This window comes from Balearica regulorum, chromosome 3, assembly GCF_011004875.1.
Source record: "Balearica regulorum gibbericeps isolate bBalReg1 chromosome 3, bBalReg1.pri, whole genome shotgun sequence".
NCBI lineage: Eukaryota > Metazoa > Chordata > Aves > Gruiformes > Gruidae > Balearica > Balearica regulorum.
The window spans coordinates 4,651,543-4,678,720 of NC_046186.1; the positions used below are offsets into that span (position 1 = coordinate 4,651,543).

At 40.9% G+C, this 27,178-nt stretch overlaps 1 protein-coding gene across 10 annotated transcripts in view; it reads left to right on the top strand.

Annotated features, from left to right (window-relative positions):
• Positions 1-27,178, top strand: part of PKHD1 (PKHD1 ciliary IPT domain containing fibrocystin/polyductin) — a 272,265-nt gene that overhangs the window by 194,998 nt on the left and 50,089 nt on the right. For all 10 annotated transcript variants that reach the window (XR_012834978.1, XR_012834977.1, XM_075750415.1 and 7 more), the window contains one exon: positions 1,957-2,117. Coding sequence is in view for 8 of the 10 variants with exons in the window: in XM_075750415.1 (XP_075606530.1) it covers positions 1,957-2,117 (161 nt within the window). In the remaining 2 variants the exon portion in view is untranslated. The remainder of the gene's footprint in view (positions 1-1,956; positions 2,118-27,178) is intronic.

Below are 27,178 nucleotides of genomic sequence, written 5' to 3' on the forward strand. Positions count from 1 at the left end.
TAAGCAATTAGTTTAGATTGGATGTCTAGCTGCAGAGTGGTCCCATTCTTTGTCTCTGTCTCTGCTCTTGTACTGTTCCTGTCTGGCAAAAATGAACAAGCTCAAACATCAATCAAACATGACCAGAAAAACTCAAATCCAGAAAAAAGGAAAAAAAAAAAAAAAAACCAAACAAACAAATAAACAAAAAACAACCCCAACTTAGTTTAGGGTAATTTTTTAAAATTTGAGGTTCAGATTCCATCAAGGTGCATCTCCAGACCAATCCTCTTGGATTTCCCCTTTTTCTGACATTTGTATAACAAAACAAGCGTCCTATATCCCATTTCTTAAAAGTCTATCCTGAGCTTCTCTGACTTCCCAGCCTCAGGCTTCAGAAAATGTCAGGACCTCCAGCAAAAAACCCTGAGACAGGGAATGTCCTTTTGGTCAGGGAAGCGGAGCTTGATTTTTTGCCTGCGAGATCACATCAGAAATGTTGATCAGTACCAGGCAGGCTGTGAGATGTCAAATGATTGCCAGAACTGCTCCTGCCCAGGGAGAATATCATCTGCAAGTGTGGGAACGTGGAGGAGGGAGGGGAGAGCTTCATCTGTAACCTTAAGTCACTGCTGGTTGCAACGGTTTAAACGTACCACATCCAATGGAAACCACATGCCTATTTATTTATTACAACCAGTGAACACAATACAGAGGGTATGTCAGGAAAGCATTGAAGTAGCAAAAAAATCCAGCGTGGTATCCACTTGCCAGTCAAAAATAATTGGAGGTGTCCCACACTGCTATGTTTAGAGCCCCTCCAGCCTTCTGCCAGAATTTTTATTTTATTCTGTATTTTTACTTTTTGCTCTGGGCATTAGTTTGCGTGTAGATTTCTGAGACCTGTCCAGCTTGTCAGGTCCCATTATGTTTCACTCTTGTATCCATCCCACAATATTATGCCATTAGTGAGCTGCTGAATACGCAGTCCACTGCAAGAGCTGGTGATTTTCAAACATGATGAATGCACATGGATTACTGAATGCTCTCTTAGTAGTCAAATAAACCTCTGAGGGTGATTACATCTCTCGGTGCTCCTCATGCATTATCTGCATGCATTTATTTAATCTGCCTTTGCAACTGCTAAGCTTAATCCAGGATGTGGCTGCATTGTTCTGCTTTGGCATCCTGAAGGGGTATCTTGATGGTTATGTCCTGTCAAAGAGAAGGTGAGCATTGCCTTAGAGCAAGAGAGGAAATAGAAACATTAGGGAATATAGTAAGACCATGAAGTACTTTGCTTATCCCACTGGTAGACCTAAATAGCTGAAATGCTGGATCTTCTGAGAGATGTTCAAGAATTGAACTAGCTGTCACGATCAGAGGAGCTATCTTTGTTCTCCGTCTCCTTTGAGCTGTGTTGATTTGGAAGCATTGGCCTATTTGTTTCTCTGCCCTTACTGCAAATCTCTACCTATATCTGTTTGCCACATTCAAAATATCAATAATTGGGGCTTTCCAACCAGAGCCCAAGAAATTCTAAGTTTTCTTCAAGATTTAATGTCTATCCATATAGCAATCTTTAGATGTTTCCATGGACTTTGCCGGGTTGCCAGTCATTGTATCTCACTGCATTTTGTAATAGGAGCGATATGGCCATTTGGCTATTTCCTTTAAGCTGTGTTAAACCTTTAGTCAAAATGCAATTAAAAGCACTGAAGATCCTCAACATGTGATTCAGTTCACTACACTTTAGTTTTACTTTTTAGTTTTTACTTTTTTTCTATTTTTTAGTTAGGCATGTAATCTAAAGAAGACACTCTTTCTTTTCTTGGACATGCAAATTCACCTAGTAAATATCAAGATGTTGCATGTATGTGCAGAAGTGTTTGATGCCAGTGCAAATAAATTACAAACAACAGCACAATAATTTTCCTTTGCTCTCTTTGTAATAACATTACCTCTCCTACCTCTCAGTGTACAGACCTCTGAAGACACCATGTTCCCTGAAAAGACATGCAGAGGCTCGAGGAAGGCCCTTTTCAAGGATTTGGATGGAGGTGTCCTGGACCTAGAACCACCTGTTTCTGTTTTCCCAAAGTCAGAATTTGAATGGACACAGTTCTACTTGCAAGCTGGTAAGTGTCTGTGCTGTCTGGAGGGCTTGCAAAGTCATGCATGCGTTTGGCCCCTGAAATGTGATTTTACCCTAGTCTTTCACTGAGATGTACCACTGAGGTCAAGATCGTGGTGGTCCCACGTTGTGTGATGCCTTTCCAGGATGGATGTAGGGAATTACAGTGTAGATGTCTGTGATGCCTCATTGCACAGTTCTGTGTCCACCAGTGCCTTTCTGCCTTCTTGCAGAATCATGTCACCTGGCATCCTTAGCCCCTTTAAGGTTTAATTAGTTCATTTTAAGATCAGAACAGAACTTACCTGCCCTTTGCAAAGTCCTCTGAGAGCGTTAAGTAAGATATGCCATGTAAATGCTACATAACTGGAAAATAATAACAATAATTGGCCCACTGAGGATTTTCATCCATATCCCACTGAGGAGATAATCAAGCTGAAAACCCAGTCCAGAAGTTTAAAGACCCCTCTCTCTGGTTTAAAAAGGCCCATTCTGCTCGGTAACCACTTTCTGAAGGTTCACACAGCAAGGCTCCGTTCTCATCCTGATTAAAACTCCGCTCTCCGATTCCAAATAAACTCTTTAATTACAATTAGCTTTTCCTGCGCCTGCTGCTGATGGCAGCCATTTTGCTGAAAAGGCGCATCATTTGTGACTCCAGCGGTATGGGAGACTGATGGAAGGGACTGTAATTAATCCTGTTTTCCATCCCACTCTAAAACTGATTAAACACAAGAAGAACTTTAATCTTTAAACAAAATGTCTAATGTGTACCCAGGAAAGGCTTTTCCTCTAAGGATCCCACTCTAAGTGGCTGCTTACAGGGCTGATTAATATGTTGTCTAGATGCAAACACACTGTTTTTCACTCTACCTTTTCTGCCCTGATTATGAATCACATGTAAGCACTAACACCCTAGCAGTATTACCACTTAGCACCTGCATACTAATGCATACACACTTTTGCATACAGAACCTGGATTTTATTCAGATTCACACCATTTTTAGCATGTCCTGGCACACAGTCATAGGCATGCCAGGAATCCCCACCATCTAAACTGCACTGACAGTGCAACCTGCACTCCACTCGCTTTATCTCCTTGTGGAATGGAGGCGACAGCATATGGTAAACGCTGCCTGTCTCTGAGGCTATAACAAAATTGTTGTGTTTTCTTCTTCCTGTCCAAATATGAATGTTTCCCTCCCACCCTCTTCATAATTGTGTGTTGAATTTCTCTGTATTTCTCATTCTGACCTGTGGTTCCTTTCCTCTTGAGGCTGACATTTGGAAAGGCACAGCTTGATACTAAGGTGAACTCATGGTCATCATCCTTCTTCTTTACCCTCTCCTTCTTCTTCTGGAAAGTTCTAGCACTGAATATTTTGCACAGCGCAATGCAGGCTCCCACACTACACAAAAAGGAGAAAATGCCTTTCATGCTCCCACAGGTCTTCTGTGGGGCCATATTCCCCCTTGGCGTGACAGTTCTTCAAGGCCAGTGAAGATGGTGGTGTTATGATGCTGTTGAGCAGAATTTGGCCCTTGGAGTTCTGCCTTTCCTGAATCCAGATAAGCATTTGAGTGGTCAAGACCCACCCACTGAGCCTCTCATATGTGTATCCACCTGGTACCCTGTTAAACCTGAATAATTCTGACCACCTCCAGCAGCTTCATCAGAGCACTGCAATGCAGTGGTTAGTGCTCTGCTAGCCTGACTAACCACAGAAAGAGGAGATAGTCTTTTCAGGTAGCTACACAACACCCTTGCCACAGTTCAGATATACAAGTTTCTCTGAAAAGCTCTGGCTTTCCACATCCTCTTAAGTGCACCTTTATCCAGATGCATATATATATATTCCCTTTAAGCTTTTAGTTTGGTCAATTAGCTTGAAAATATTTGCCTTCAGTCATTTCTAGATATTCTCATTACTCCAGGGGGAGCAAACCAAAACACTCAATATATTTCAGGGACACAAAATCCAGGAAGATGTTTTCCCAGAAGAATACCATAGGGAAGAGGCTGACAGCCATAACTGGGGCACAGGGGATCAGTCACTATGATATTAATGCTCCTGAATTCACACGATGTCTTTTGTTGAAAATACAATCAATATAGGATATATGTAATCACAGAAACACGATGGGATTACTTGCACAACTGGAGTGCTGCAACGGATGGCTAGAAACTCTTCAGAAGAGATGGGCAAGGAAGGGGAGGTGGTGGGGTGGCCTTGTATGTTAAGGAGTGTTTTGATTATTTAGAGCTTAATGATGGTGATGATAGGTTGAGTGTTTATGGGTAAGAATTAGGGGGAAGGCCAATAAAGCAGATATCATGATGGGAGTCCATTATAGACCACCCAACTAAGACCAAGAAGCAGAAGTCTCACAATCACTAGCTCTTGTTCTCATGGGGGACTTCAACTTATGAGATGTCTGCTGGAAATACAATATTAGCAGAGAGGAAACAGTCCAGGAGGTTCCTGGAGTGTGTGGAGAATAACTTCCTGACAGAGCTGGTGAGTGAGCCGACTAGGGAAGGTGCCCCACTGAACCTGTTGTTTATGAACAGAAGAGGACTTGTAGGTGATGTGACAGTTGGAGGCCATCTTTGGTACAGCAATCATGAGATGATAGAGTTTTCGATTTTCGGAGAAGGAAGAAGGTCAGCAGAACTGCTACCTTGGACTTCTGGAGGGCAGACTTTGGCATGTTTAGGAGACTGGTTAACAGAGTCCCTTGGGAGGCAGTCCTGAAGGTCCAGGGAGTCCAGGAAGGCTGGACACTCTTCAAGAAGGAAATCTTAAAGGCGCAGGAGCAGGCCATCCCCATGTGCAGAACGACAGGCTGGAGGGGAAGAAGACTGGCCTGGATGAACAGAGAGCTTTGGCTTGGGAAAAAAGAAGAGTTTATGACCTTTGGAAGAAGGGGCAGGAAACTCAGGGGGACTACAAAGATGTCGTTAGGCTATGCAGGGAGAAAATTAGAAGGGCCAAAGCCCAGCTAGAACTTAATCTGGCTACTGCCGCTAAAGACAATAAAAAATGTTATTATAAATACATTAGCAACAAAAGGAGGGCTAAGAACAATCTCCATCCTTTATTGGATTCTAAGTTAATGGTTGGACTTGATGATCTTAAAGGTCTTTTCCAACCAAAACAATTCTATGATTCTATGATTATTTGTATATATGTATGTGTGCATATAAGCAAAAAGCCACTTGGCTTCCTGAGTTCTGCCCACTGCAGATGGGCAGCAGCAAGCCATGTAATGTATATTTAATCATGTACCTACATGTTTTTCTTTTGTCTTCCCCTGTGTGCCTGATTTTTACCTGCTGTGGTAGCTCTTTAGGTCATAGACCAGGTCTTTTTATTGTGGCTTTCTGTAGAAGCAAAGTTGTTCATGTAAAAATGAAGTTTTAGTTTTGTGGATGAACTACAGAATTCAGAAGAAAACAAAAAAAAAACAGGAGGGAACAGATCCAAGAGTTTTGTTATTATTATTTCTACTAAAAGAAAAAAGGAGCAACAACAAAAGTGGTTTTCAGTCAAACAAAGCAGAATTATTTTTTAATCTAAGGGTACTTTTTGCTCTTTTATTTTTCCTTTTAAATATAACACTGCAAAAGTTTAGAATGAAATGTTTTCCAACTCCTCCCCTAAATAATTTATGAGAAACTTTCACAGTATCATTTTTCAAATTATCCAAAACAATTTAATGAGTTTAATATGAATTTGTAATTATTTTAATCTCTTTGAGCTGCCATTTTTGGATGACAAAATGTTTTTCTCCCAAAACTCATCTCTATACCAAACCTCTTGCAAAAGAGCTTGGGGCTAGGCCTGGAGCACTAAACGGTACCACGATACAGGAAATACCAGAATCAGAAGTTGGACAGCAGAATTAGCTATAAACATGAGCGTGTCTAGCTGAGGAATGAAGGATAAATGAACAGTTCGTGTACTCAACTGATTTCTGTGTCCAGGTTAAAACCCCCTACTCCATGAAGGAGAGCTGATACAACCATTATTCTGTAGTTAAAGTTTCAACCATTTGCTGGCTATCTGCAATATTTATAGGGCTCTGTTATCATACTGCCTCGTGTCTGTAATCTGACAACAGCCAACTCCCAGAGACGTTGAAGTTTGTTGTCTTCCCTTGGTGGAAATGTAGCTGAGGACCAGAGGTTGGTAGAAGATTCATCTGACCCCACTTCCATTGCCTCCAGTGTCCTCTCTAGTGAAGAAAGAGAGATTTGACACGTTAAGGGCAGAAGTTAGGTGAGGTGATACATGGATGTCCAAGAGATGAAACCAAGTCTTTCAAGTTTTAGTCTAGAGCCTGCAGACACACACGTTTTCTTCCTGCTAGCAGATACATTCCAGGTATTTTTTAAAGCAATTTGGGTTCAATAATCATAAAATCACAGAACAGCCTAGGTTGGAAGGGACCTTGAAAGATCATCTTGTCCAACCTTTCATGGGAAAGGGAGCCTCAATGAGATTATCTAGCACCCTGTCTGATTGCATCTTGAAAACCTCCAGTGGTAGAGACTCTTATCATGTCCCTGGGGAGTTTGTTCCAGTGAATGATTGTTTTCACTGTAAAAAAAACATTTCTTATATTGAGATGAGACCCAAATGAATTCTCCATGTGGCTCCTTGTGAAAAGAGAGCTTTCATCCTCTTTGTAGTTTCACTTTAAGTACTGGAATACTGTGATGGGGTCCCCCTTGAGCCTTCTCTTCTCCAGGGAGAAAAGAACTTACTCCTTCAGTCTTTTCTCATGGGACAGGCTCTCCAGCCCTTTGATCATCTTTGTGGCCTTCCTTTGCATCCTTTCCAGTCTGCCCATATCTTTCTTGAATTGTGAGGACCAGAACTGGATACCGTACTCCAGGTATGGCCTGACGAGTGCTGAGTAGAGTGAGATGATCATATCTCTATGCCTGCTAGCAATGCCTCTGCACATGCAGCCCAGGATCTGATTTGCCTTTGTTACTTCAGGAGCACACTGCTAACTTGCATTCAGATTGTTGCCCACCAGGACACCAAGGTCCCTTTCAGCAAGGCTGCTCCCAAATCACACAGATCCTAGCTTGTACTGGGCTTTTTGGTTAGAGGTGTAGCACTTGACTGTTCATATTCATGCAGGCAGGGATCCAGTCCCCAGTGATCTTGTGCAAATCCAAAAATGAGTCCTTCCCGTTCTTATTCTTCACCTTTAGCATGGCTTCAAATTTGGCCAGAAGAATAATCTTTCCACGTCTCATGAAATTGATAATTATAATTCAGAGTTCCCAGTATGACTACCATGCTGGTTTCCAAAGAGATGAGAAAGGTCCTTAGGTTTGCATGAGAACAACTTGATAGGGTAGTTGATGGAGTCCCTGTTCTACTTACTTTTACTCATCAGAGTAATTCTAATGTATTGAAGAATTATGAAGTTCTGGGCTATAGGATTTAGCTCTCATGCAACTTTTTCTTCCTATTGTTAATATGTACTCCTTGCATTTCCTATGAATAATTGCATTTATCTTATCTTCTACCTTACACTAGTAAAACCTGGCACCTCCTTGTTAGTTCTTTGGATACAGTAGAAGTATCAGTGAAATTCAGGTCTGTAATATCCTTGTGGGACAGGCATATATTCTGACACTAGTTTCCCAGGCAGAGGACAGAATTTGTGACTTGCCCAAGATCAGTCATTGAATTAATGCATATCCTTCCAAAACCCTGACAGCCAGACTCTTAATCTAAAAGCCCCCCACCCTGCTTAGGCAGGTTGAACAGTATGGTTGCATTAACTAGAATCAGCCAAAAGTGTATTTTACATACTACTTTTTTATTAACAAAGATGCCTGCAGCATTTTTTAGAACTTTACTGAACATTTAAATTCTGAATGTGGTTTTAAACAAACAAACAAAAAATCCCAAACTTTTAAAAAATTATTATTATTTAAAAAGCTGAAGAAATATTTTATTTTAAACAAACCTTGAGTCAGCTTTAGTTGGAATCTTTTGGTGAGAAGATTAGTGTGTTGTGGACAATTGATCTTTTTATCTGACCAACAGATAACTGAGACTACATTTTCCTATGTTGTTTTCCATCTAGACAAATCTAAAGCTGTGAAATTCCTACAGTTGTCTTGCTTGCTCTCTAGAGGTAGTCAGTACATTTTCTAGATCATAAAAGTGTAGATATTTCATATATAAATGCTTATCTGAAGCAACTTGCACAGACATTTAAACACTCAATTTTGTCAAGTGCTATTGTAAAAAACTCTCTGAAAGATTGCGTAGCATTGACACCTAAATGTCATAAATGTATATGCAGAGGTTTGCTAGGTTTCATCAGAAATAAGATAAAATGTTAGATCTAGGTGTAAACAGCCCAAAATTCCTGGGGATGCGGATCAAGGATTTTTGTATAATCTTCTTTCTTCTGGTAATTTTTATTATTGAATAAAATTCTCAAGTAATGGTTGAGGAAGTGTATCATTTTGGCGCACAGGCTGCCAGTATAATTTGGGGCTAAAGCTGTGTGAAAATGTTGCGCCATATATATTTAATATTCCAAGGACTACGATTAGCTACACCTGGTATGTGCATAGTCATGTGTAGTAATCAAAGATGTTTGAGAAGAGAATGCAGGTTTGGTAGATTTGCAAGGGATGAAACAGATGCAATATTGGCCTGAAACATTTATTGTTTTCTTCTGAAGCTTTTTGTTGTTGTTGTTCACAGATAGAAATTTGCTTTTTCTGCAATAAATGGCCCATGCAAAATGGGTTGAAAGTGGCAATGGAGGACATTAAAAGAGCTGTTACCAAGTTATTGGTTTATAAAAACCAAACCTAATATGATCAGAAAATGCCTATAACTTTTACTTAATTTTCCTGAAAACACACCCCTGGTAAAGATTTCAGCAGACCTTAATTAAGTTGAGACCCAAGTCGAGAACAAAATTGGGAGAATTTTTTTGATGCTCACTGAAGAACAAGGTTTAAAGTAAGCCAAAGGAAAAATAAGTTATTTTTGTATCTTTGTTACCTATGTGGTGGCTCATCAAGTGTGAGATGGCTGAACCTGCTGAACTAAAGAATCATCTCTGCTAACTGAGGGCAGCATGGCAGAGTCAGGGACATCTGTGGGTGGTGAATTGACCAGTTGGGAAAGAAAGCCCAAGGTTCATCTGGATGCCACCATGTGACTGTGCCTTAGGGGACAGCTCTGCCAAGGCAAAACACTCCTCGGCATAATTTGTTTTGGTAAATCATGGAGGAATAGACCAGAGATGGAGATCTAGCAAACTAGGTCAGCATTGGGGCTGATGTGGCAATCTGACATTTCTGTTTTGAAATACTATAAATTACTTTCCCTCAAACTCATCTATATACCAGCTTCTAATAAATGGCTATTTTCCTTTTTCAGGGATGTTATTTCCTTAATGCTGAAGCTAGGATATAAGATGAATGGCATTGTTCATTGTCCATGGGATCGGTATAGAGAAACGCATATATTTATACACATATACATGTATAAGCATATCAAACTTTATCTTCTTGTTCCCATGGAGAGCGTTAAATGCATTTGCCACCATGAATCCAAAGAAACTTGGACAAAGCCATCCGTTTTGTGCATTCATTGCTACAAAAGGAGTTTAGCTTTTTGTACCACTCTTTCTACTTCTTTTCTAAATTTCTCAGGTACTTTTAAATGGGCATGCACCTGCAGCATCAGCTGCATAAAATGTAAAATATGTGTACATATCTATTAGGAATAATGAAATTTGGAAAAAGTGATTGCAAAGTCCCTGACTACGGGAGATAACCTTGGCCCTTAGGATAGCAATCCTTTTTGAAGACATGCCAGCAAATAGTTTGTGCCTACAATTGCTATCAGAAATTCTTGGCTTCTCCTTTTAGCCTTAATCCCTGAGGATAAAACAACAGGTTTGTCATTTTCAAAACTGAACTCCTGTATTTAAGAAGCTATTTGGAAAAATGACACCATTTTTAGAGTTTGTGAAATCTAAGAGAGCCCATTTGTTTCCCTGTGAGCTAAAAAATAGCTCAGTGCCCCCAAAACAGCACATCACCTTCATTTAGGAGTCTAGTTATGGATCTGATATCCTCCTCTCTACCTTTCTGTATATAAATATTTTCTGTGACATGAGCATAAGCTTTTTTATCATTGACATGATGAGGCTACTATTTCAGGGTAGTGGTTCTTAAGTTGTGATTTATAAAGCATTGGTGATCCATGAAACCTGAAGTAACTGATGCACACATCACTCATGGATTAATTTAGGATCCTGACAGTTAAAGGTGAAAAGAATCATTACACACCTGGAAAACAGAATCTATGAAGAATGGCTGGCAAATTTGGGTGGCTCAGTGTTGAGGAGAAGAGATGGATGAGAGATTTAAGAACTCCCTTCAAAAAATATGGAAGACTGCTGTGGACTAGAGAGAAATAAATTGCTCCCCAAGTCTATAGAATCAGAAGTAATGGGTTGAAAAATTCAGCAAAGATAATTTTAGATGTGCAAGGGGGGAAATGTTAGAATAAAGACAGTGACACACTGGAATAGCTTGCCTAAGTGTGTTGTGGGGTCCCTATCAATGGAAGTTGTGCAAACATCCTTAGATTATCCAGATAGAGCTGATCTTTTCCTGAGGTGGGGGATGATGGATTAAATAATTGCAGAAGGCTCTTTCTGGACCTATTTTCAAAATTCTGTAAGGATGCTTAGTGGTCTGCAGGAACCTTTGCAGTCTGACAGTGATTTATTGGTCCAAAGGCTAGGGTGTTGTAGTAGGAAGATCTGGTAATTAGGACTTTCTAAATACTGCTGATGAAGACAAAGAGTGACTACTAGGGAGGTAATTACCGCAGAGAGATTCTGTCCCAACCCATGCACTTGGTCCCTCTCAGCCAGTCTGCCTGTTCTTGCGGAATGCTAATGTGCTTGAAAACCTGTGCAATATGTAACTGCAGAGGTCAGTCCCATGGAAAATGGTGTACAGGATCTGAGCGGACTTTACAGCACCAGGGAACCAAAACTGAGGCAGGTTGCCTATCAGAGACCTCTCCTCAAAGCTCAGTAGTTCAGACATCATGCCTTTTCTCCTGTTTCACTCTTACTTATCATTCCTGCTTCAGTGATGCCCATAGATCTGAGTCAGCAGTTGGGTTTTATTACTACAAGATACCATCCAGAAAACTTTCTGGTACCTTCTGGAAGACGCTGCTGATATTAACAGTCAACCCAGAAGGCTTCAGGAGAAAGAGAAAAGTGGAGAAATGAGACCAGAGTGAGTCGGGGATAGAGCTGAGGACAGCAGCCTACATCGTACAGCCTCTCTAGGCTTGATGGCTGTTACCTTAAGGAGACAAGATGGTTGTGTTTATGCAATTAAAAAAAGAAATGTGAATTGCATCCTGCAAGTATAACTATATTATTTTCCTTAGATCTTAGAGGCATATCTATAATCCAACCAAACTGCTGAGTGTTAGTTTGCAGAGCTTTACAGGGGAAGCACTGCATTTTGCAACAATTAATTTTGCAGAGGAAGCAGCCTGTTTAAAGATGCCTGCAGCAGTCACTAAAATATGTGTTGTTTTTCAAGGCCACCAGACACACAGTTGGCTAGGTTGGCTAATAAACAAAACAACAATGCAAAAACCCAGCCTCGTGGGGTTTGCAGGAAAAAGGGATGAGGAATAAAATGAATAATGCTTACCTGCTAGGGGTGGGTGAAGACTATAATTGTTTAGCCTCCAGCAGATCCCTGCAAGGGTTAAAAATGACAAAGATATTAGTTGGTGACTGCTAAGATTGTTGGATTGAAGCTCTGGGCAAAACACAGACTGTTATTTACCGGACTTGGTCGATTTACTTCTTAATGCAATAATGACCTGTGAAATGAAACGTGAGCTAGACAATTGTTCCTCATTGTTTCCAGTAAAACATCCTTTCATACCCCATTAAACCACCATTAATTCCATTTGAAAGAGAAGCAGGCACAAACACCAAGGGATCTCTCTCTCTCTTTTCCTCTTTTCCTCTCTTTGTGGGACTGATCAAGGAGGGTGGATAGCAAAGCAGCTTTCTTACCTATTTTAGAGGGCGTTGGGCAGTCTGTGGAGACCACGTTTCTAAATGAGCACCACAGAGATCTACTGGATTGGCAGCCAGTGGATCACTGTTTTGCAGTGGGGCATATCAGCTAACCTGGCAAACACAATCAGTTTACTGATGTTAATACATCGTGTTTCTCTCTCTTTTTTAGGTTGGCTTTCTTTATGCGTGAGATTTATATGATCGTGCAATGCATGTGTGTATGTATGTGTGTGTCATTTCCAACCCAGTACCTTTTAACCCATTTTGAATTTCAATCCAAAATAGTAGATGGACAAGTTCTCGAAGACAATAGACTCCTACAGACTAAAAAAATTGGGGTCTGGGAAGAAAAACACTATGAGTGAACCCCTCTGTTTCTTGGTATCCATTTCTGGGATACCACAAAATGTTCTCTGGAGAGAAACTCCGGTTTTGTGTCCCAACTAAAGGAAAAACTTTTGCACATTGGTATGCACCAGGGAATCCAGCCACAGCTCTGTAGTAAAGCACTGGTTCCACTTTACCTGAAGGTGGTTTCTTTAACTCCTGATTCTCCTCTGCTGTAGCATTAAAAGACCTGTAGATGTGGCACTCAGGGACATGGTTTAGTGGGACTTGGCGGTGTTAGGTTTATGGTTGGACTCGATGATCTTAAAGGTCTTTTTCAACCTAAATGATTCTATGATTCTATATTATTGACTAACTACAAACCCATGAAAATATAAAACCAGAACATTTAAGATGTTCAGATTTTATCCAATGATACTAGATGAAAAAAACAAAAACTCAAGATTTTTTCCCCCTTAATCAGATCTCTAACATGAGGGAGAAAATGAGCAAGCCATCTGAATGATAAGATACAAATATTTCTTTTCTTCTGGAAAACATTGGTGAATAAAAGCAGACAGAAAATGTTTTCCTAATAGAGTTTCCTCAGAATATTTTTTCCGTTAAAAAAAAAGAAGATTTTAATGCTTAGAATATTTCAGCCAAAATAATTTTTGTTTTCCTTCTTTTTTGGGAGGGACACGCACACAACCTGATTTTAGTCAAAACCCAGTTTTCTTTCAATAACAACACAGAGACCCAAATTCCAGAATAAATTTACTGTTAGCTTTAATCACTGTGAATAATTGAGAAATATTTAGGACAAATTGTCCCTTGGTTATGCCAACATAAATCTGGTAGTGCCCCATTCTACCTGAAGTTATAAAACTGGGGTTGCAACATTTTCCATTCATGCATGAGATGTTGTTACTGGGCAGATGATATTTCTGAAGGTGAGAGATCAATTGATTTATAATCTCCAGTACAAGGAAAAGAGAAGAGACTTGGGTAGAATGTTGTGTGGGAGATGTTTCTTGCTGAGAGGGCTTTGGTAAGTCTTGATTCACACAACACACTGATAAAGTCTCCTTAAATCCAGCACATCCGCATGTTGAGTTGTGTGTTATATGCTGTGCAAAAGGAGGGGAGATCTGGAGGGGACAGAAGTGGGGACAGTCCTGATGAAGCCTAAGGTCTAGCACAAGAAAGTCAAAATCTCCTGACACTAACTTAGTCTTCACATCATCAGTGCTCCCCGGGACCCTCAACCTCAACTCTCTTCCTTTTGTACTTTTTCATTCTGCCTGACCTGTCCAAGATCCTCAGCCTCAACACACATTTCTGCCTCCACAATCCAGGAACCCTTACCTCCTCTATCTCGGAGCACCCCAAGATCCTCCTGTCTCCAAACCAAAACTCTGACTCTGTCACTTCTTTCTTCCTTTCTGCTACAATTTACCACATTGTCCATTAATCAGGAGCCAAGACCAAACGTCTTAAGCTCCACAGCCTTCCCAACCAGCAACCAAAGTGTTGACTTGCTGCCTTATAGCCTTACCTGAAGCCTAGACCATGGCATTTAATCAGTTCCTTGGCAGATGCTGTCCACCTCAAAGAAGGTTACCATAGATCAATGGCTTTTATCTGAGAGTACCACAGAATTTCATGCAAACCACACTTTGACAGCCCATATTGTAACATGCTCCATCATCATCCCTGCTTTTTCAGTTGCTTCTACTTTTATATTTAATTTTTATTTTATTTTATTTTAAAAATAATCTATACTTTTATGTTATTTGCTACACTTGAGGCCTTTCTTTTCCCATGCTAGGTTTACGCCTGGGGTAAGATTTTGTCTGCGTTTGCTCAGAAATGATGCAGCTGCAAAGAACAAAATGAAGTGCTTTTTTTGGTATGTGTTGGAAAACAAATCTTTAAACTCTATAACCTATGGTCTTGCAGTAAATGATTGAAGGTTAGTAGGGAAACAGCTCTGAGGCCAGTGAAATATTTTCTATCCACTTGCACCACAAAAAACTAGTTCTGTGTCCAGAACTATCTATGAAAATAAACTGCAGAGATTCATTATCTTCTGATGTGCTGTGAAAGATCTAAGCTTTGACTATTGCTTGTGAAAATTTCAGTTCCTTCTCTGCTGCATTGTTTGAAGCACAGACATCAAACCTTCTCCTTCTTTCAGCCGTCTCCAAAATACCTGAGTATTTGGAGCCTTAAATCCAGTCCATGTTCCACTTCCTTTGCATTGTATCTGCTAATTAACAAAAGAATTTTGGGCACTTCGTGACCCTTGTTGCTGCCCAAGGCACTGTGTCCCTAGGAGGCAAACGTGTTATGTCCTAACTTTACAGACTAGGTCGGTTAGGAGCCAAGGGATTGCACAGACTCATATGTGGTGGAAGGGAGAAGAGACCTCAAAGTTTAGCTATCAACAGGTATCCCATCAGCTGGGAACATGCTGGTTAACATGCTGATTTTGATTAACCAGTCTTATTACTAAGGCACCTAGCACAGTTTACTTTGTGTAGGATTGAGTTTATTCTTTTTTATATATGCCTATATATGTCTCAGTGACTGTTTACTTGTAAGATCCAGCCTCATTTACAAAAAAAAACCCAATCAGTGGATCCTGGATGGAAGGATTTAGTTGCAATTCTGAAAAGAGATGGAGAATGAGAAGTGCAAAAGCCACATGAAGAGCAATGGCCTGGGAAAATAAGTCCTTTATTTTTTTCTTTCCCCGTGATTCTTCTGCATAGCAGTATTCTGAATCAGAGAGAATCAGGACTTAACGTTTGTGTGTATGCAAGTGTGTGTGTTTATACACACACACGCAGGCACTGTCCTCACAACTGCGCTTGGAAGCATTTCATCATTTTTTCCCTCTTATCTTCCAAATATTAGCATTTAATGAAATACACATTTCCTTCATTTATTTTGAACCTACTCCAAGGTCAGCAAATACCAGAACCTCAAATGTTATGACAGGATAGATTCTTTATTGGTTTGTTTTCTTTTCATTCTTTCTGTTTTCACTGTGATTTTTTTTTTTTTTTTCTTAAAGATTATAGACCCTTATGTTCTAACTCAGGGAGACTGGCTTCCAACTGAGGTAGACAAATATGTCCAAAAAAATGTCCCTGAGACCCATCCAATGCAGACAGCTGTGCAGCAAACAGGAAATTGAGGAAGTCAGGTTCATCAGAGACACAGGATTTCCTTCGTGGATGTTTCAGATAAAGCATCTTTAATTTTTCCACGCTGGTTCAGTGCTGTAAAAGAACCATGAGAAAAGCAGCAAAAATATTGCCTTGTGAATTGAAGACAGTGATGTGAAGGCAGAACTGAAATAAAAGTTCTTGTGGGGACCATTGTACCTTGACCATGTTGTCGTGACCTCTTCCAAGCAAAGTCATGCTTGTGTCTGTGGTCCAGGCTGACAGAACATGAGCCAACTCTGAACCAGAAGCTGTGTCACACAGACACGGAAGGGTAGGACTGGCTACGATGGGCACATGTCCATGCTGATGTGGTTACATAGCTTCCACTTCAAGTTGGGCTTGGTCCTTCTAGTTTGAACTGTGAGCAGAGCAACAGTTCAAACTAGATCTACCTCTAAAGGGCAATTTAAGTGTCCTCCTAGTTTACAACATGCCATGCTAGAAGTTTCACTGCTGGCAGACTTGCATTACAGGAGCCAGGAGATCCAGCCATCAGCACATGAAGAGTGATTTATTGTGAGACTGACAGGGAAACACAGGCTGCTGCTGCAGAATCGCTCAGCAGGTCTGAGTTCATTGCAGAACTCCGCTAAAACCTTCTCCTGTGACTTTGAAGAAGTCACTTGATTATCCTGTGAAATGAGGTTAATTCTTTTTTTTTTTCCCCTCCACTCATTGGTTTGTGGTGGCTCTTGCTATTCCAGTGTTGGGACTAAAGAAGTGTCTATGTAGCATCTGGTATGAGGTGATCCCAAACTGGTTTGAGGTTCCTATGAAACACTAGGAAAAAATACTTACCAGTAATTAATAATGTCCATGTGGCATTACTAATGCAGGCAAACATTTATATGTCTGCCTGTATGACCTTAATTTGCCTTGCTCTCGTATTTGTGCTTTTAGGTTTTGACACAGTCTTGCATTACATGATCACAGTAACAAGCAAGCAGTTTTGACTCATTTGGTCCAAAATGTGATTGTTCTGGAGATGGCTCAGGGCTTTGTCTTACCACATGTTTGCATACAAGAGCTCTGCCTTATCTCTTGGAGAAACTGAAACATGTGGGATGAATAAGGACTGGAGGAGAAGAAAGGAAGGTCTTGCAGCATAGGTGATAACTGAAACCCATTTAAGTCATAGAGGAATTTACAACAAATCTATTAAACCAAACCATGACCTTGTCCCTATCCCCACAGGATTTCATCTCTTGCCTAGATCCAGCCATGGCTGACCATGGTGCTGGAGAGTTCTAGTTGCAGGGACCAAAAGTGCTCTGGGTAATGTAGAAGTGGTTAAAGTGTGTGGGTGATCATGAGCCGATGTGTGAGATCACGTGCTAACACTATTTGGTTTACTGGTGTAGATGTGGTTCGGGTGATATGCACACCAAAAGAAGCAGTAAGTGCAGAAACCATCCATCTCAGATTCAGCCATAGTGCTCCCAGGACAGGGATTCAACAGGGCATTTTAGCTAATGAAACTGCAAACGTTGACTAAGCTTGGACCAAGACATTGGTACACCCCAAAAGCAACATTTCAAATTATAAATACTGAGGCAAAATATGCAAGATCTTAACTGGTAAGGTATATCTTTGAATGGATGTTATCACTCTATCAAGTTTGAAAGCTGGAGAGGGATTGTTTACAAAAGTATGTAGTGATGGGACAAGGGGGGATGGCTTTAAGCTGAAGGAGGGGAGATTTAGATTAGATATAAGGAAAAATGTCTTCTCTATGACGGTGGTGAGGCACTGGCACATGTTGCGCAGAGAAGTTGTGGGTGCCCCATCCCTGGAAGTGTTCAAGGCCAGGCTGGATGAGGCTTTGGGCAACCTGGTCTAGTGGAGGGTGTCCCTGCCCATGGCAAGTGGGTTGGAGCTAGACGGGCTTTGAGCTCCCTTCCAACCCAAACCATTCTGTGATTCTATGATTCTAAGTTCAAAGCACATGTGCTTGACACAATGAGCATCTTGGGGTGCTCAGGATATGTGGCATGAGTATTAATATAATTATTAGTTAAGATAATTAGTTGAAAAGAACATATGAATTTCCTAATGCATTTATGGAGAAACAGATCATTGCTTTAGAAAAATAGTCAATTCACTGGCATTGCATTTAAGAAACTTGAAAATAAATATTTGCATCTTGGGTAATCACATCAAATAGTTTAAGATCATGCCAAGAACATAGTTATTTCCTTACCATATAAAACTTTATGTTAATTTTAACATACAAATATATAAATATATATGATTATAAAATCATCCTGCATTCTTCAGTTGCTGGGAGAAGAGACACATAGCTAGTGAGGCAGCTATCACTCTGAAGTATCATAAGCTGTTCTGGAATAACTTTTCAAAGAAAAGATTTTTTTTTTTCTTTCTTTTTTCTTCTGTGTTGTAAGCACCTTAAATTGGCAACAGTACCTCAACCTGTCATAGAAAACAGGTTGTTAAGACAGGTAACCTTACAACTGTAATCTACCCCAGAATAGGGGTCATGGACCTGAGTCAGATACTGGCCCCACTCAGGACTTCTGTGTTCTTGTTTTTTTCCTTTCTCTTTTCTATTTTGTTTTATAGTTCTGGGTAACTGCCCACTAATTTTGTTTTCAAGAGGCCCTATTTTCTGGTTGCTTGGATAAGGCAAGTTGAATTAAAACTTTGGCATAGACCTTACTTGAGAGACCAATAGAGAGTTCTGTGTTTGACAAGCTAATTGGCCAAGGTTTAAAACCATCAGTTATGCAATAAAACTGTATGCAATTAATTAAAATGAACTGATTATTTTCAGTCAGGCTCTGTTCCTGAAACATCCTCCTACTCACTAATAAACTTTGTTCCTGCGGTGTGGGGTGGGTTTTTTTGAAATTAATAAGTACATTGCAAAACTAGAGTAAGTCTGCCTCATTGTTTTCTTCCCATGCTCACTAGCATGCAACAGTTACTGGACTGAAAATGAAGTTTCATCCCTACAAGGTCCATATTGCAAGAACATTATTTTTCCTCCCCTATGGGATTGATAGGAGATTACAGCATTAGTTAATCAAAGGTACCAGCTGGGTTCAAGGTTGTACCAAAAGTAAATATGAAGGAAGTAGATGGCACAGGTCCATTGGATAAATATTCAGTTGAAGAAGATACTTGGTAAAAATAGTTTCCCTAATAGCTGAGAAGAGTTCTTGGACTTCTGCAACTGATTTGGTGCACCTTGTGATAAATTACTTAAACTTTCTGTCCATGTCTCACTCTGAAGAGTGACCACAGTAAAAGCATACCTCACATTGGAGTTGAAATGTCTCTGGTCTCTGTGCACAACTGCCCTCTTTTCCATCTCTGGAGAGGGATCTAAGAAATAAAGCAATAGCAGGACCTGTCAGGAATGAAACCCGGTAGGTTCATTGCTCGTTGCACGCTGTGGGGCAGAGGAGTAGGCTGTGTCACTTGTTGAGGACTTTTCCAGCCCTCTGACTCTAAATGCTACATGTTATTATTATAAATTATTAGAAGTGTAGGTAGAACCAATAAAAGTAATTTTTCTGTTGCAGAAAAATTATGTGATGTCTCCCTTACTGTTCGAAACCACAGTGTAAGCATCTAAGTCAGCTTTAGAGAAACTATTTTGTACAGCTGCCTGTGCAGTCTGCTTCAGTTGGCTGGTTTGGATCATTGTGCAGTGAGGGAAAACTGCTTTCTTCTTTGCCTCTCAAGGGCCAAGGAGACAAACTTCCTCAGTCACTCAAATTTGTATCCAAAGAAGGAAGCCCAATGGAAGTCAGTGACCACACAACCAAAAAAACCCATCCCTTGATCTTGGAAAGCCTGAGGCTCTCTGGAGAAAAGATTTGACTTTATGTGGTTGCTTTGGGAAGAAAATTAAGCATTTATAGACTGACTTTTTTTTCTCATGCCCATGTCTTCCAAAGCAACCATTCAAGGACAGTTTGACCTGAAAGTAGATCCAATTCCTGTGCTATTTGTTGATGTATCTTGTCTCACCCACTCTTTTAGCCATTCGAACCTCTACTGACAAGGCATCCCAGAATTTGTGTGAATGAGAACTTCTGGGCACAAGGAATTATTAATAGCGAAGAATACCTCCATGTATGGCAGACTAAACAAGTCACTCTTGTTCTCTAACATATTCATGTATCAATGTTGGATGTTTGAGGGTTTTTTTACTGTTCTCTCTGCAAAGTATGTGTGGGGCCTGATTCAGTAAAAGGCAGTATAGAAGGTAACTTGTTTACTTTGACTGATTTTACTTGTAGATTATGTTTGCAAAGAAGCCCTTTGTAACTAATAACTCTTCACTGCAACCCTGGAGGGCTCACAAGTTATGGGATGGTGGATTATGGAAGAGGGTGGGTGGGAAAAAGTCAATAATAATACCAATAAAAAAGCCATCTTTCTGATCAAAGCAGAAAATGCTTGAATAAAGATTATATTAAAAAAGAAAAATGTAGAGGTCTTGTTAAAACCTTTGGGTTACTGTCCAGTTATGTGGATTTTCCCTCTAGTGCTTATTCTGGCATTCATTAAACCCTGATAAGTTACATAGAAACACTTGAAAGAATGATTAGAAATGCTATGTGTGAATAATAGAATTGCTTAAAGGGAAATGGAAATTCTTAAAGGGAAATGCATACTGACATGGAAAGTGAACTTGTGTAATTTTCTCATTGTCCAGGGTTATTATCTTATTCCTCTTTTTTGTGGGTGTTGAATTTGTATGGTTTTATATTCACAGTTTGGGGGCTGCTTAGGAAAATAATATTGCCTTTCGCTTAGCTCCAGTGGGAGGCAGATGAGCTGAAGGTCTGTCAAAAAACAAAGTCTCTTTTTTCAGGTGACTTTCTTTGAAAGGGTTAGGCTAGAGTTTGGGCGGGGGTGGGGAGAGAAAAAAAAAAAAAAAAAAAAAAAGAAAAAAACCCCAAACAAGCCAGCAGCCCTAACTGAAAACCAACCTAAATCCTTCCTCAGTTGTCTGTGTGACGCTTTGCAAGGAGCGTGTGGTGGCTTTGCCTGTGCTTCCAGTGTGCAGTGAGCGTTGGGCCACGTCTCCTCGGCTCTTTCGTGTCTTCACCTCAGTGTCACCTATTCACTAGAACTCAGTGCCAGCCTAAGCTCAGCTGCTTCAGTTGTGATCATCAAGAAGCGAAGTCAGGGTGACCTTGGGTCTGTTGGTGAAAGACTGTATGAATGTTACCTGGGAAAGGATATGTCTAAATCTTAAATAACTTTATTAGGAGTTCGACACCAGGCACCCAATTCTTTGTGTCATTCTGGAAATCTCAGTCTGTGACTTGGAGTGTCTGGGGAAGGTAAATTCTTCTCACCAGTTAGATGTGTCCAAGAACTTGAACATATTAACAGAGGTGTGATGGAGGACCTAGGAGAAAAATGAAGTTTTGAAGCGAGAAATAAAAGTGGATTGTACCACCAGCTGAGCAACCTTAATGTTGGATTGCTTGAACTGCAAGAGCAAAATTCCAGCATGCAGCTCCTTTATGGTATTCCTCAACAGTGTCTCAGTTTCTGTATTTGCAGTGGTTTAAGAGCTATCATATTGTACCAAATGGGAGTGGAGACCCCAGGCACCAGCATACGGTCAGAGATTGTCCTGCTGTGAGGAACTTACAGCTCTAAATGGGGGAAACGAATGGCAGGAAGGAAAACTGAGGCGTCGCCAGGTCTGTGGGTTTCAAGCAATTCCACAGCAGAGCCAGAAGCCTCGCCATGGCTGGTCTGGTCTTGGACACAGAGATTTCCTTTCCGTCCTCCAGTACTCTCAAGGTGAAAGTCCTCATGGTTCAGCTTCAGACCCCTTTTCACAGGTTAGCTGTTTGATAGTTAACAGGTCCAATAGGGTCCATCTTGGTATGGCAAGGGCATAACTCTATCTGGCCAACAGGACTGATGAGGGGACACTTTGTGTTGCAGGAAACACTGCAGCCAGCACCTTTGGGAAGCTTTTTGCTTGAGTAAGGGTTTATTGCTTGCTTACTTGGTGTTTTTCTTTAAACAACCAAAGTGCTAGTGCCCGCAATGTCAAGCACTGGAAGGTTAGATCAAAATTAACTTGTTGCCGCAGGAACGTGTTATATTCCTTTTCCTTACTCTTCATGTTACAGAAATAATAGATTAGCACTGCAAAAGCTCAGGCAGAGGGGAACAGAGCTGATCCTGTGGTTGAATTATGAAGTCAAGCTATAAAAGCCCTAATCTAAACTGTGGGATAATGAGATGTGAGAGGATTTGCTGAGGTCCACTGCTGATCAGATCATGTTTGTTTAGTAAGATGGGAGTGTTTTCACTGAGATAAAAGCATAGATTTATTTGAGAGAAGTTTCAAAAACGACCTTCAATACTTTAAGCCACAGTGATTTCATGGGACATGGACAAGTATTTTCCAAGCCATTCTGAGGTTTTTTTGCTCTACCTAAGATGTATGTGGGTATAACATTGACATGTATTTCTTTGCCAATGTTATCCAATGGAATTTGAGAAGTGTTTTTTCCTTTTATTTTCTTTTTCAACAGTGTGTTCAAAAAATCTCTGATTCAGAGGATGAAACCTTGCCCCTCTGAACTCAATGTCTGTGTTGACACAACTCTCAAAGAAGGATCTGTGGAGAAACTCAGGGCTTGGTGAGCTCCCAGATTCATCCATCTTTCATCCCCACAAAGACCACACAGACAGACGATGGAAGTGTAGAAATAGCTGCAGCCTCCCAGGGACGACCAGTCCAGGTGGTGCCTCACCGTCTGTGAAGCTATCAGGCAGACTGAGGCTCACGCCATCACTTGTGCTATGGAAACTGGTTTTTCCTTGTTCCTGGGGCCTGTAATTGTCAGTTTATTGTTGCTGTGGGCTGTGGGTCAGGTCTGGAGGGAGACCTTGTGGTGCGCTAAGGATGGTAAGGTAGATAAGGTAGATGGTAAGGTAGATGTACCCTGAATGTCATGGTTAGAGTTAGATTAGCTTGCCTTTTCAAAGAGAGATTCAAGTTATAGTCAAAAGTTTCACTTTGCCTAACTGAAATAATTTATCTCACCCTAAAATTGGTGCCTAAGATGTATAAATTTCCCTCACAAGGTATTGATTTCTCTCAGCTGAAGTAGCCAAGCTCAGACTTAGATGCTCATGTCTAAACATATAAACATGTAACACAGATAAGAAGCCAGACGCAGGGGACTTTCAGAAAGAAAGAATTGGATGGACACCATTTCCCATGTGCTCAATGGAGATGTTCTCTGAACCGGTTTTGTAAGACTCCATCATAATTAGGTTGATGAAAATATAGAAGTGCAAAACGATAGCCTTCTAGGAATGGCACTAGGCATCGAGGTTGGGTTTTCCAGCAAGATCTAGAAGAGAGATTCAACCCTTTTTGACTGAAATTTCCTGACAGCAGGTAGCTATCATTGAAACTTTGCTAGACTCACCGTTAGATCTCTGATCTGGCAGATGATGCAAAAGAAAAAAAATATTGGCAACATAACAGTGATTCTGATTCTTTGCCTCAATCATTATGTGGCCTCTGTGTTTTGTGTAGTATGTCAATACCTAGAGTTGTTTAATTTTAGTTGTATTTTTTAAAATCTTTTTCAAGTGTCTAAAATAAAATTTAATTTTTTTCCAGTTTTATGTAGGAAAAAAACATCTTTTTTGATTTCACATGCAAACTTGAGTTTTCATTTTTATGTTTAAAGGAACCTTTCATCTCTCTTTCTTCCCTTTGTCATTCTTTTTTTCATTGAAAGTAATAGTAAAAGGAATACGAACATAGCAGTCCCAAAAATATTATCTGAAATTAGATACAACTGATTATTTTAAAATATATCCTGGTTTGTTTTAAAAAAATAAGAAAAAAAAGAAAACAAAACAAAACCTCAGAAAATTAATATTGATGTGAAATTTTTCAGTTTTCCAAACTAGGAGATGGTCCTATGAGTATGAATAATTGGGAACTGTAATTTCCTATGGCTTTGTCTTTTGTGACTGATTGATGTTGAAGAAATTAAAAGCTCTGAAAGAAACTTTTCCTCCAGCTTAAGGACTTCATGATAGAAGGGGTTTTACTATCAAAAGATGTTTCTAAGACATGTCCTCTAACCCCTTTAAGTGAAGACAGTGAGTGAACTATATAATGCTAGGATACATGAAGGCAGGGGTAGAGGAACACATCCATGGTGCAACTGCAGAAGTCTTGCTTCCACAAGAAACCCAGTAAAAAGCCTAATTTTCAGCTAAAAAGAAAAAAAAATATTAAAAATACCCTCAGCTTCAGGTTACCCATTTTAAAATAACAGAGCTCATCATATCCTAAAAGAAGAACGTGTCTGCATTTTTGAAGGACTGACGTGCCATCCCTGACCTGCATGTGCTCTTGACCCTAGAACTGTCCTTCCTCCTGCTTTACAAAGCTGAAATTACATGTTGTGTTAGAACCCAGGTACGACTACACTCCACAATGAGGTGACTTTTCATCTGCAGAAGCCTCAGAAGACCTGTTTTCCAACCTGTTCCAGCCACAGAGAGAGACTAGCAGACCTGCCTGTCTGTCTTGACCCCAGGGATATCAGAGGGAAATCTCACAGTGGGTTAGAGGCATGCTGGTTCACTTCTGTCTTCCTGAACATGCAGGACTCCCAAACTGAAATCATCTGTGTCAGGGAGTGTGTGTATGTACTGCAGCCAAAGGGAGAGGAGGTTCCTTGCTGCAAGCCTTTATTTTAGTCACCCAATATCTCTTTACCCTCATCAGCTCGTATTAAGGCTGTTAACCACACTTTCCCTTCCATCACTGAGGTAGATTAATTCAATGACAAATTTCAAGTAGATTGGGCTATTGCAGCAATGCACTGAGTTGATTGGTGGAAGCTGCAGAAAGCTCTTTCTGTTGCCATCACCTTTATGCAAAAGTTGAGCAGCATTAAATAATTTGGTTGTCCATTTTGTAAACGGATACCATGATACCATTCTTATTTTTTTCTGTAAAATATTGCCAAAATTACCTTAAGTGTGTATTAACTGAATGTACACATGATGTGTCATGTTTTTGTAATACCTGAAATAAAGTGTGCATTCATACACACACACACACACACACATATTTGCATTGCAAGGTAATGGAAGATGGATAATGGGATGCTGCTGTCTTTGGTGTATAGACCACTGAAACAGTGAAGCCATCTCTTTCTTTTCTCCTACTGCCCCAAACCCTTTGGTCACCATCACCCCCCTGCAATCCAGTGATCTAAAAAACAAGGACTGGTGGTGACAAAGCATCAGAAGAAGGCTAAAATCCGTGTGGCATGTGACATAGAGAAAAGGTCACATTGCCCTGCATCAGCCCTCTCTTAAGTCAAGTTAATTAATGGTTCTTTTTTTTTCTAATTCAACTGGATGGGCCTCCAGGCAAAGTGCTATTTGTAACGGCACTGCATTCTGGAGTCACCCAGCCTGACGCTGGCTATGCCCTTGCACGTCCCCATGTCTTCAGGCCAGGAGGCATCAGCTCAGCCCTCCACTCACTTTTCAGGTGTGTGTAACTCCCGAGTCACCTGGCAAAGAGTGATAATGAGCCTGATCTAGATGGCTGTCCATGGAAAATCCAGACATTAGCATGAGCAGCGTGGAGAAAAGCAGACAGAAGATGCAAAGAAAATCTCAAATGAGAGGCCACAATAATTTCAGACTTCTCTGTTGTGGATACGCAATGGACTCTTGTCCACAGCAGCAAAAGAACCACTGGCGGAACATCTAAAGAGGGAGGGATGTTGAAACATCCTGTGGTCCCTGTGAGGGCAGCTCACAGGATCCAGCTCACAGCTCAGGCTGGGCAGCGGTAGCTGCCTCTCTCATCAGCTCTGCCTCCACTTCGGCTGGGAGATGTGCTCCTGCCCTGTTCCTTCTGTGCTTGTGCACAGACGTATGTTGGCTGAGGTGATGATCATGACACCAGAGCTGCCTGGGGTCCTTCTGAGAAGGCTGACCTCATGCTCCTGCTCTTCTTGGTCTCTGAAAGAACATAGCCTTGGCTCAGGCTTCTGACTCCTGCTGGCATTGATGTGCTCTGTGGATCAGCTCTGTCTATCTCTGAGCCTGTGCTCAGAGCAAATGTTTCTGTGCACACTATGCCATACTGTTAAAAGAAACACCAAGAGGTTTTACTGAGGTCCACAGTTGTCAGCAAAGGCAAAGGCAGGTGGTAGAGTGCTGGTGGTGTAGCCACTCCCCACAGCTACACAGGATTTCCACAGCTAGTTCGGTTTTCTGGGGGGAGCTTTATGCACATGTGTTTCACCCGCTGTTTCTCAGAGCATCTTGATTAGAGGGATGTCCATGCATGATGTGTTGAGTTACTCAATGTCATCGTACATCAGACTATTTCCCACAGTTACATAGAATCATAGAATCATAGAATGGTTTGGAAGGGACCCCAAAGCCCATCTAGTTCCAACCTCCCTGCCATGGGCAGGGACACCCACTAGACCAGGTTGCCCAAAGCCCCATCCAATCTGGCCTTGAACACTTCCAGGGATCCAGGGGCAGCCACAGCTTCTCTGGGAAACCTGTTCCAGTGCCTCAACACCCTCGCATTAAAGATTTTTTTTCATTATATCTAAACTAAATCTACCCTCTTTTAGTTTAAACCCTTGTCCTGTCACTACACTCCCTGATAAACAGTCCCTCTCCAGCTTTCCTGTAGGTGCCTTTAGGGACTGGAAGATTCTATAAGGTTTCCCCAGAACCTTCTCGTCTCCAGGCTGAAAAATCCCAACTCTCTCAGCCTGTCCTCATAGGAGAGGTGCTCCAGCCCTCTCATCATTGTCGTGGCCATCCTCTGGACTCACTCCAACAGCTCCACGTCCTTCTTATGTTGGGGGCCTCAGAGCTGGATGCAGTACTCCAGGTGAGGTCTCACGAGAGTGGAGTAGAGGGGCAGAATCACATGAGGCCATAACCTCACTGAACTCAAAGATTACAACTATTGAAGACCAGAGTTGGGTCCAGCTGCATCAACCCAGAGAGATGCTAGCTGAGTGGAGACAGGAAATTATTCCCAGGTTTGTTCCTGTGGTGACTTCAATCCTTCAAAACCCATCCTCCCTGTAGTAAGGTGCAGTGAGTAGGCATGTTTCTCTTCAGCTGCTATCAATCTATTGCTCATTTCCAGAAGGGAGATAAGTTAGGAGGTGACTAGATTGTCCCTTCCTTCCACTCAAGATTGAACCCTGCTGCTGTGACAAACAGAAGGCACACAGCAACAACTTTGTTTCCTGTCTTATCATTTTAATACTCATCTCAAATTGTTTTTCTCCACTTAAAACATTTTTCTTGTACAAAACCCCAGCAACTTCAG